Source organism: Rhineura floridana, chromosome 2 (assembly GCF_030035675.1).
Source record: "Rhineura floridana isolate rRhiFlo1 chromosome 2, rRhiFlo1.hap2, whole genome shotgun sequence".
Lineage (NCBI taxonomy): Eukaryota > Metazoa > Chordata > Lepidosauria > Squamata > Rhineuridae > Rhineura > Rhineura floridana.
In genome coordinates, this window is record NC_084481.1 from 173381464 (window position 1) to 173393792 (window position 12329).

The 12329-nt window shown below is 45.3% G+C and overlaps 1 protein-coding gene across 1 annotated transcript in view; it reads right to left on the minus strand.

Moving 5' to 3' along the window:
• RYR3 (ryanodine receptor 3) overlaps window positions 1-12329 on the minus strand; it is a 481871-nt gene that overhangs the window by 307246 nt on the left and 162296 nt on the right. The window contains exon 39 of the mRNA XM_061612803.1: window positions 6164-6301. Within this exon, the coding sequence (XP_061468787.1) occupies window positions 6164-6301 (138 nt within the window). The remainder of the gene's footprint in view (window positions 1-6163; window positions 6302-12329) is intronic.

The following is a 12329-nucleotide window of genomic DNA, read 5'->3' on the forward strand; positions in this document are numbered from 1 at the left end:
GTGCTATTAATCAGTTATATATTATTACCACTGACAATACCATCTTCATTCACCTAAAAAGTATGAAAATGTGGAGCTTCCCCCTCCACTGAAGTGTAAGAGGAAGCCTGCTCCATGGGTGCAACAAAGCAAACATGGGGGCTTTGGACAAGGAACATGTCAGCATTTTAATTCTGTAACATGCTTCTAATCCAATATAAATTAAAAGCCAAAGATACTCAGTATTTTAAAGTATCTCAAAATATTTCAGATACAGTTCCTTGAGGAATAAATATGATGCACTTTTAATGAATAGTTCTTTCCCACCTTCTGTATATCTAATAAAATGAAAAGTCAATAAGGGAGGTAGACAGCTTGATGAACTATAGACCAAAAAGCTTACAGACAAACTGATCATATCTAGACAGCATTTTGGCCAGGCCTCTGCTTTCAGAGATGAACTACAGACCAAAGCTTTCAGACAAACTGATTATATCTAGGCAGTATTTTGCTCAGGCCTCTGCTTTCAGAGAAATGTGTTACAGCTTTATGGAAGCACAGTGTAGGCTGAAAGACTAGCAAATGAATAATGGTGCTTCCTTCTACCCTGGGCCAACAAGAGATATTCAGAATTTATACTGAACCTATAAACTGATTTCTAAAAGTCTTCCTGGAAACAATATTGTTGTTTTAATATCCCAATATATAAAGAGTAGAGTACTAAAAAGTTCCCTCTCCAGGATGCACACCTTAACATGGTGGGGGATTTGAGAGTGTTGAAGAAGCAGAGAGCAATGCCGTCAGGAGTCTAGACCAAGAGGCTAGACTCCTAGCAGGGGCACCCAAGGCAGAATGGTCAAAGCTGAGACACCAGACTAAGATGCATCCAAACTCAGAGGAAGGCAATGGTAAACCACCTCTGAATATCTCTTACCACGAAAACCCTATGAACAGAGTATCCAAAATGCAACACGAGATAGTGCTGGAAGATGAGACCCCCAGGTCAGAAGGCACTCACCGAGCTACTGGGGAAGAACAAAGGACAAGTACAAGTAGCGCTGTGACTAACAATGCAGCTGGGTCAAAGCCGAAAGGAAGCCCAGTGGCTGATGAGCACAGATGCGAAAGGAGAGTCCGGAGTTGTATGACGTACACAATAGGAACATGGAATGTGAGAAGCATGAACCAGGGAAAGCTAGAAATTGTCAAGCAAGAAATTGAACGAATCGACATTACAATGCTTGGCATGAGTGAATTAAAATGGATGGGAATGGGACATTTTCAATCAGGCAACTACAAAATATTTTATGCAGGAAATGAGAAATTAAGAAGAAATGGGGTTGCTTTAATAGTGAGAAGTGATGTAGCAAAAGCAATTAGGAACTACAACACAAGGTCTGAGCGAGTGATATCAATGAGATTAAATGGGAAACCTATCAACATAACCATCATTCAAGTCTATGCTCCAACGGCAGAAGAAGAGGAATTGGAGAGATTTTACACAGAAGTACAGGAAGAAATTGATCACACACCAAAACAAGATATTCTGATAATCATGGGGGACTGGAATGCAAAAGTAGGGAACAGAGAAGAACTAGGAGTTGTGGGAAAATGGGGCTTAGGAGACAGAAATGAAGCAGGAGAAAGACTTACTGAATTCTGTGAAGCCAATAATTTGTTTCTTGCGAAAACATTTTTTGAGCAACCAAAAAGATGACTGTACACGTGGACATCACCAAATGGTCAATATAGGAATCAAATTGATTATATAATTGGTAGCAGAAGATGGAGAAGTTCCATACTTTCTGCAAAAACAAGACCAGGAGCAAGCAGACTGCAGTACAGATCATGAACTGGTCGTATCGAAAATCAGAGAAAAGCTAAAGAAGAAGAACAAAGCAATCATAATGCCAAAATACAATTTAAATAACATCGCAGAAGAATATTTGCTCCCACAAGATGCAGTAATGGCCACCAGCTTGGATGGCTTTAAAAGAAGATTAGACAAATTCATGGAGGACAGGGCTATCAATGGCTACTAGCCGTGATGGCTGTGCTGTGCCACCCTAGTCAGAGGCAGCATGCTTCTGAAAACCAGTTGCCGGAAGCCTCAGGAGGGGAGAGTGTTCTTGCACTCGGTTCCTGCTTGCAGGCTTCCCCCAGGCACCTGGTTGGCCACTGTGAGAACAGGATGCTGGACTAGATGGGCCACTGGCCTGATCCAGCAGGCTCTTCTTATGTTCTTATGTTAATATAAAGATCAAATAAGGAACAGGTTTGAGGCTTTAAACTTAGTTGACAGAGAACCAGAAGAACTATGGAGTGAAGTCAGAGACATTCTCTGGGAAGAATGCAAAAAGACAATACCTCTAGTTAAAAAGAGAGAAAGACCTCAATGCATGACTGAAGCAACTCTTTAAATGGTTAAAGAGAGAAGGAAAGCAAAAGCAAAAGGAGATAGAAACACCGTCAGAACCCTAAAAGCAACAATACAGTGACTAGTACATAGGGACAAAGATAACTATTACAATAGTTATTGTCTAGAAATAGGACAACAAAAAAGATAGAACAAGAGCCCTATTCCAAAAGATGAGAGAAATGAAAGGGAAATTTAAACCAAGAGTAGGGATGCTGAATAATCAACAGGAGAATACACTGACTGACCAAGATGAAGTAAAAGGAAGATGGAAGGAATACACTGAAAAACTCTATAAAAGAGATGCCAGGATGACAGATTCATTCATGGAGAAACCATATGATGAAGAACCAGGAATTTTAGAATGTGAGGTTAAAGCTGCTCTTAAAATACTTGGAAGAAACAAATCACCAGAAACAGATCACATACCAATAGACAAACTAAACAAAGGCCCACAGACTGGAAGTGTTCAATATACATCTAATTTCCAAAGAAAGGGGATAGCAGGGAATGCAGTAATTATCAAACTGTTGCCTTAATATCCCATGCAAGTAAAATAATGCTCAAGATTCTACAACAAAGACTCTTACCATATATGGAGTGAGAAATGCCAAGCTGGATTTAGAAAGGGAAGAGGCACCAGAGATCACATCGCAAACATATGTTGGATAATGGAACAGAGCAAGGAATTTCAGAAGAACATCACCCTGTGCTTTATAGATTACAGCAAAGCCTTTGACTGTGTAGATCATGAAAAACTATGGAATGCTTTAAAAGAAATGGGGTGCCACAGCATCTGATTGTCCTGATGCGCAACCTATACTCTGGACAAGAGGCTATTGTAAGGACAGAATATAGAGAAACCGATTGGTTCCCAAGTGGAAAGGGTGTGAGACAGGGATGTGTTTTATTGCCCTATTTGTTTAATCTATATGCAGAACATATCATATGGAAAGCGGGATTGGACCAAGCCGAAGGAGGTGTGAAAATTGGAGGAAGAAATATCAATAATTTAAGATATGCAGATGATACCATACTACTAGCAGAAACCAGTAATGATTTGAAACGAATGCTGATGAAAGTGAAAGAGAAAAGCACAAAAGCAGGACTACAGCTGAATGTCAAAAAGATTAAATGACAACAGAAGATTTATGTAACTTTAAAGTTGATAATGAGGACATTGAACTTGTCAAGGATTATCAATACCTTGGCACAGTCATTAACCAAAATGGAGATAATAGTCAAGAAATCAGAAGAAGGCTAGGACTGGGGAGGGCAGCTTTGAGAGAACTAGAAAAGGTCCTCAAATGCAAAGATGTATCACTGAACACTAAAGTCAAGATCATTCAGACCATGGTATATGGATATGAAAGTTGGACAGTGAAAAAAGTGGATAAGAGAAAAATCAGCTCATTTGAAATGTGGTGTTGGAGGAGAGCTTTGCACATACCACGGACTGTGAAAAAGACAAATAATTGGGTGTTAGAACAAATTAAACCAGAACTATCACTAGAAGCTAAAATGATGAAACTGAAGTTATCATACTTTGGATACATAATGAGAAGACATGATTCACTGGCAAACACAATAATGCTGGGAAAAACAGAAGGGAGTAGAAAAAGAGGAAGGCCAAACAATAGATGGATTGACTCCATAATGGCAGCCACAGACCTGAACTTACAAGATCTGAACAGGGTGGTTCACGACAGATGCTGTTGGAGATCGCTGATTCATAGAGTTGCCATAAGTCATAGTTGACTTGAAGGCACATAACCACAACTAAAAAGTTACAGGTATAACTCCTGGTTCCCAGCTCTTTGACTCCATCTGATAGCTCCAGGCAACATTAAACAAGACATTGGGAGCCTCTGGCTCATGGGCCAAATTAGGCCCACCAGGAGTCATTTCCCCCTAGTCATGCCCACCTGACCAATACCTGATGTCATATGATGTCAGGTGAGAGCAGGTAAAGCTGCAGCTGCCTCAGAGTGTGCTCCCAATTCTTCCTCTGCAAGTGTGGTTTGCATTTGATGTCTTTAAATTTGGCACTAAATGCAAGCCCCACTGGGATTGGTTCTACTCGAGAGTTCCTTCCTTTGAAACTCCTACTTTAATTCCAGCCACAGCTGCAAAGTTTCCTGCTGAAAGCTGATCCCAGTGGGGCTTGCATTTGAATGCAACATGTGCTTGAAGCAGGAAACTTTTCAGCTGTGGCTTGAATTAAAGCAGGGGCTTCAGAGGAAGGAAGGAAGGAAGAATCTAAGTGCACTTCTTTTCTTTCTTTGAAATTGAGTCACCTGATGTCATATGACTTCAGTTGATTGACAGGTGAGCAACCCCACCCACCTTTCAAAAGTGGACCAGGGAAGCCTTTCAAAAATGTCCCACAGAGGGTGGGACAGTTCTGGATCTGGCCTACTAGATGAATCCAGTTCTGCACTCCTGCATAAAACTATAGTTAAAAACAAGCTATGGTTTAATGTGAACATGCAGTATGCTTGTTCACACTGCAGAAAAGTTCTAGTTCCTCTTCTACCCTGCTGTGCTGTCAGGAAACCAGCCAAAGTCTGGCTTATTGTGTTGTCCAAAACTGGGCTCATGGTTTGTTTCCCTCAGACAAAACAGAACATGTCCAAATCATCCCAATACATGTCTTAGGTCATCCTGTGGTCTTTACTTTAGTTAGCAATCAGAAAGGGGTTGTAAGTATTTATTTATTTATTTATTTAATTATTTGATTTATATCCTGCCCTTCTTCCCAGTAGGAACCCAGTAGCAGCTGCTGACATCACTACAGGGAGCAACTTAACCAATTGCACATCTTTGACTGAACTGCTATCCAATGTCCAAATGTAGACTGCAGATTTTTAAAAATAGATGAAATCTTTTTACTTTTTCAGGACTTCATTTTCAGCATGTAATAAATATATAATACTGTAATAACAAGATCTGTTACCAAAAAGTCATTCTGAATCAAAATACTTTGTGTTTAAGAATACAACAAAGTATAACACTTCTGTATCAGGCCAAAGGCAGCATCCTGTTCTGACAGTGGCCTATCAGATGCCTATGAGAAGTCTGCAAGCAGGATTGGGTGTGACAGCATTCTCCTCAGTTGTGTTTCCCAGCAACTGGTATACAGAGCCATACTGCCTCCAACAGTGGAGGTAGAACATAGACATCATAGCTAGCAGCTATCAATAACTTCATCTTCCATGCACTTATAGCACTTTGGGTGTTCAAAGCACTTCATATTATAGCAATTCTTGCACCAGTCCAGTAAGGCAGATCAGTGTTATCCCAACTACAGGCATACCCCGCTTAACGTCACTTCACTTAACGTCGCCTCACTATAACGTACATGCTCCATATGCCTGTATTTCTCCAGAAACGCAGCACAGCAGCAGAGGCTTTAGCGCGTGGTGGTGGAAATAGACGCGATTGTGCCACTGCAAATCAGCTGGGAGGCACGATCACAATCAGCTGAGGCGTGGCAGTGCAGCAGCAGAGGCTTTAGTGCGGGGCTTTGAGGCTCCGCATGAAGGAGAGGTAAAAAAAGTTTTAAAAGGTAGTGCTTCACTTTAAGGACATTTTCTGTTTACGTACTTGCTCTGGTCCCATTGAGTCCGTTAATGCGAGGTATTACCATATTACATTTATGATTAAGACAAGATCGGAATCAGGAAGGTCTCAGCTCATATTCAAGTGCATTATTTTTTTTGTCTAAAAATAAAATAAATTACTATGGATAAAAATTTAAACTCTTACTAGGATATTTTTCTTCTTCCTCTCTAGGCTCTCTCTTTTCTGTTTTTGGCGGTCCTTTTATTTTATATATCAATGAACATAGTTTGCCAGTCCATGAGAGATCTTCTTCTTCTTCCTCTTCTTCATCTAATGGAATACCTGATGGGTAACAAACTCATTTTGAAACAAAGTGGATTCGGTGTTCTGCTGGCACTCCCATAATGTTAAACTGATGCCCCAAACTTAAACAACAACATTGTAACAATAACAATGAGGCACACCCATGCACACAATTAGATGTTCACAGCGCTCCTGTAACTGCATCACTCCACTCATGATATAGTTGCCAATGAGAAGGGAAAGAGTCACCATAGCCAGGATCTCTCATACACAGAACAGCGCGCACAGGAGGGAGAGGGGAGGATGTGGTGCTGACTGGATTGACCCCTTAATAGTTTTACCTTTTCTATAAGTGCTTCTCAATGGCACAATTCTGAAATGTAGGCTGGTATTATTATTGCCATATTTCAGGTTTCAAGCTGAGATTAAAAGAACAGTTAATAAATGAGAAATGATGGCAATGACTGTGGCTGAAATATCTGTTGGTGTTGCATAAAGTTTCAACAGTGCTATGCCTATATATTTTTGACCACTTCACTACTAAAGAATCCCGTTCCGTGCCTGGTATTTCCGGGCAAAGGGGCGAGTTTGCGGCCGCAGCCGAAGCACAGGCCGCCATCAGGGGTGTGTGTGTGTACGCGGCGCGCCGGCACGCCAGCGTGACACGCAGAAAGGAGGCGGGGCGGCTGAAGGCCATTTAAGGCCACTCCACCAGCCTCCCGCCCTCCTTTGAATTTTGGCGGCAAGGCCTGCAGGGCAGTGAGGCCTTGCAGCGGCGGCGGCTGTGGCGAGGTGCAGGGAGCCTTTCGGCGCCGGCGACCCGCAGGAGGCTTTCCAGCCGGGGCTAGGACCTTTGATGCGCCGGCGTTGTGGCAGCGGCTGCGACAAGACGCGGGAGGCCTTCCAGCCGCAGCGAGGCCTTTGACGCGCCGACCTTCTGGCTGCAGCAAGGCGCGGGAGGCCTTGCAGCGGCGGCGGCTGTGGCAAGGCGCAGGGAGCCTTCCGGCGCCAGCGACCCGCAGGAGGCATTCCAGCCGGGGCGAGGGCCTTTGATGCGCCGGCCTTGTGGCGGCGGCTGCAACAAGACGCGGGAGGCCTTCCAGCTGCAGCGAGGCCTTTGACGCGCCGACCTTCCAGGCCTTCCAGCGGCGGTGGCAGCAGTAACAGGAGGCCTTGCGCGAGGCCTGGCTGAGGAGCCCTACGGCGGGACGCGAGGCTTCAAGGAGAGGCGCAGTAGTGGCGGCGGCGAGGAACGGCAGCGACCCGGGGAGTGGCGCAGCAGGCACTCAGGCCAGGACATTTAAATTTCTTTTGTGAGCTCTTGCTGGGGGGGGGAGGCTAGCGCTAAGGGGGTCTCAGGCCCCCACTGCCGACTTTAGCAGAATAGTAGAACAGGTAAAGCTTGTCTTAACATTCTGAGTATTGCATCTCCTGGGGAAAAGCACTTCTTTTTGTTTGACCCTCATATATACAGAGAAGAAAATGCCTTTTAATGCTAGTGGAATTCCATATTGTCTGTCAGGACTGTTTCTGTGATCTCGCATCTTTGATGCTTGATACTGGACATGGGAGAACTGCATGTATCTGGACACAGGGCTGACCCTACCATTAGGTGGAGTGAGTTGACAATTTCAAGTGGCAGAAACTTGGGGGGGGGGAGTGGCAGCAGCCCCCCAGGTCTACCTCATAAGCATCCTGTCTGTACCCTTCTGGTAGAGAACACATCTCTTTCCCGCCCAGCGGAGCTCTTTAAAATTGTACGAGGGCTTTTACATTCTGGCCCTCGGGATATTATAGACTCATCTGTAGCCCGCTGTGAAGAGTTCGCCAGGCACTTCCAAGATAAGATTGCATGCATTCGTCGGGACTTAGACTCCAATATTATAGCAGTTGGTCCTAATGAAGCATCCAGAACACAGTCTTGTACTCATTTATTGGATGAGTTTCAGTCGGTGCAGCTCGAGGATGTTGACAAGATCCTTGGACTGGTGCGGGCGACCACGTCTGTTCTAGATCCTTGCCCCTCTTGGCTGGTGAAAGCTGGCAGGACCGGAACCGCCGGCTGGGCCAAGGAGGTAATAAATGCCTCTTTAAGAGAGGGAGTGGTCCCTGACTGCCTAAAAGAGGCGGTAGTGAGACCGCTCCTGAAGAAACCCTCCTTGGACCCAGATAACTTGAACAACTATAGACCTGTGGCGAATGTTCCGTTCCTGGGCAAGGTTCTGGAACGGGTGGTTGCCGGCCAGCTCCAGGGGCTCTTGGATGACACTGATTATCTTGATCCATTTCAATCCGGTTTTAGGCCCGGTTTTGGCACCGAAACAGCCTTGGTCGCCCTGTATGATGACCTTTGTCGGGAGAGGGACGGGGGAGTGTGACTCTGTTGATTCTCCTTGATCTCTCAGCTGCTTTTGATACCATCGACCATGGTATCCTTCTGGGGAGACTCACGGAGTTGGGAGTCGGGGGTACTGCTTGGCAGTGGCTCCGCTCCTACTTGGTGGGTCGTCAACAGAAGGTAGTGCTTGGGGAACACTGCTCGACACCCTGGACTCTCCATTGTGGAGTCCCGCAGGGATTGGTACTGTCCCCCATGCTTTTCAACATCTACATGCAGCCGCTGGGTGCAGTCATCAGGAGTTTTGGGGTGCGTTGTCATCAGTATGCTGATGACACGCAACTCTATTTCTCCTTTTCATCCTCTTCAGGTGAGGCTGTTAACGTGCTAAACCGTTGCCTGACCGCAATAATGGACTGGATGGGGGCTAACAAACTGAAGCTCAATCCAGACAAGACCGAGACGCTGTTGGTGAGTGCCTTCACTGCCCAGATGGAGGATGTTCATCCTGTTCTTGATGGGGTTACACTCCCCTTGAAGGAACAGGTTCGTAGCTTGGGAGTTCTTTTCGATCCTTCCTTGTCTCTCGAGGCTCAGGTGGCCTCGGTGGCACGGAACGCTTTTTACCACCTTCGACTGGTAGCCCAGCTACATCCCTATCTGGACAGTGATGACCTCGCCTCAGTTGTTCACGCTCTGGTAACTTCTAGGTTGGACTACTGCAATGCGCTCTTCGTTGGGCTGCCCTTGAAGATAGTTCGGAAACTACAGTTAGTCCAGAATGCAGCGGCCAGACTACTGACGCGGACCAGAAGGTCCACTCATATAACACCTGTTCTGGCCCATCTGCACTGGCTACCTATTTGTTTCCGGGCTAAATTCAAAGTGCTGGTTTTGACCTATAAAGCCCTACACGGCATGGGACCGCAATACCTGGTGGAACGCCTCTCCCAATACGAACCTACCCGTACACTGCACTCGACATCTAAGGCCCTCCTCCGAGTCCCATCCCATCGAGAAGCTCGGAGGGTAGTGACCAGAACCAGGGCCTTCTCGGTGGTGGCCCCCGAATTGTGGAATAGTCTCCCCGATGAGGTACGCCTGGCGCCGACGCTGCTATCTTTTTGGCGCCAGGTGAAAACCTTTTTATTCTCCCAGGCATTTTAAAATGTATTTTAATAATTGTTTTTATAGTGTATTTTAAATAGTATCTTATTATTGTTATATTTTGATGTTGCTTGGTTTTTGTTGCTTGTTGTTTTGATTTTTGATTCTGTTATATTTACTGTATCTATATATCCTGCTTGTTTTATCTTTTATGTACACCGCCCAGAGAGCCTTTTTGGCTTAAGGCGGTATATAAATTAAATAAAATAAATAAATAAATAAATATCATATGGCTTGTCCTGTACCCAGTTTTGAAATTAGATTCAGCTGCTGTTCCAGTCAACTCCTGTACATGAAATGGTGGTGGGAATCTATTTCTGCACTTCAAGCAGTGAAGTGTCTTGGAACAGCCATGGCCACACTCTTCCCCTAATCTGAGAACTCAGATTATAGAGTGGGCACATGATCCTATCTCATGAGCATTTCCCCTCCCCATCTCTCTTAAAGAAGATCTGAAAAGGGGATACTTTCAACTTCTCTTGCCCAGTTGTAGTTATTGACATTGGTGTATTATAGTCAGTTTGTTTGTTACTATATCTCAAGGTGATATTTAGTTGCATATATGCGGCCTCAGTATCCCATTGAAGCATAATATATTGTGTTGTCTGTGGGATGGGTTAGAGCACTGTAGAGAGAAAATCTCAACTTTTTAGATGCAAATGTTTGCTCTTTAAAGTTGCCTTAACTTTAAGCCTGTTTCTAACTCCAGTGACCAGCTACGGTACTTATGTGGGTCACAAGAACTACTTGATTGTGATGTTGCTCAGAGAAATATACCTCCAAAACTACCTCAGCTCTACTCATCCCCTCTTTTTTCACTGTCAAGCTTCCCCTCCCCAAATACGTTCTTCAAAACCCAGGTAAAAATATATGAACCTTTCCATCAGTTCAGTCCCATAAACCTCTGTCCTAAAACCCATTTAATCTGTGATAGGCTGAGTAAACATACATAGGATTCTGCTGTATGTGTGCAATCACATGCACCCTACACTCAAGGGGATTTTCTCATAAGTAAGTATGCATAGAATTGGTCCAATTCATATTTCTCTGAGTAAATTATTTAAACAAGGGAATTCTTTTCAGTAATCACATTTGCTTGCATTTTCTCTTTAGCTAGTTTACAAACTGGAAGATGACATTGCTCAACTTCATGCCATCTAATAACTGCCGAATACGAACCTGCTATTAAAGGCTCAACAAGAAGCCAGAAGGATATGTGGGGCCAGGGGCCCTCAAAGGAGTGGGAAGCAGCCCCCAGCAGAGGCTGCTCAAGAAAAGTTTCCCTTCCCAGCTACACTCGAGGGTTATGGACCTTGCTTGCAGACTGCCCAGTTATGGGGAGACTCATTTTATTATGTGTTTTTTCTTTTTTATGCGGTTTTCCGGATCCTATACCGTGGCCCCCGGCTCGCCCTTATGGCCAGCAATCTTAAATCAGTCTTAGGTACGGACGTACTGGTCCAGAGGACAATTGATGAAGACATACAGTTGGGCAGGGTTATTGGCCCCTTCCCATCATCCCCTACCTCTGCTCTCTCAGTGCCCCCCCGTATAGTGCCCAAAGTGGCAGTGGGCAAAGTCTACCTGATTCACCATCCATCATACAAGTGGGGTCAGTCAGTGATGCCTTATGGGCAAGTGTGGCAGCTAATCTGCCTGCATTGCCAGCTGTTACACATGGTGGATTTTGAGCTGCTGAGTTTTGCCCTTGAAGTCAACTATGCAGCAGAGCATTACCTATGGGCTGCTGTATTCTTGCATGGAGCACTTCAGCCCCTTCTTGGAAGGGACAGTCAGGAGACGAGAGGGCTCAGAAGCAGTGGGGCACTACTTTCATGATTTACAGTTCACGGGTAGGGCAGACTTCGGGTGCATGTTACCACCTGATGGCACAGTTTATAGCATAGCTATGAACTGGGGGGTTCCTTTGGCAGCTGGGAAAATGGAGGATCCTGCCCCAGTGTTCACCTTCCAGGGTATTAAGATTGACTTTTGGACCCAGGGCTGCAGGCTGCCTGGGAAAAACTTGAACTGTTGCAGATCAGGATCCCGGAGTTTTCAGGGGCTGGGGAAGGTGTTTGCTTTCTGCCCTTCAGGAGTTGGGGGCCTTCTGCAGTGGGGTTTATGGTGCCGTAACAGGGATTTCACAGCCTTACCACAGGTTCAGGGTTTTGGCTGCCTTATGCACCAACCTGTGGTGCGGCCCCCTACTTTCCTGCGATGCATCAATGGTGTTTCAGTTAGAGGAAGGACCGACTCCGCTACTCCCATACTGCATACAGGGAGATGGGGGAGGGGAGTCAGAGATGGCCATATGCTATCTGCTGCCCCAGCATGCTCAACAGCTATCAGAGGGCAGGAGGGGATTCCTGGGAGTCAGGGGCCGGCAGGGGCTATGCAAAGTGTGGCCTATTCATATGAATCATGTGCTGGAATTCATACGAATCGCGTGCTGGAATTCATCACAGAAGGTAGGAGTAAAGCTTGGCTGTCAGTGTGTCGCAAGGTAGGCTGGCAGGGGGCCTTTGGGACCATTCAGACGGCGTGGGATACGTCATGTGC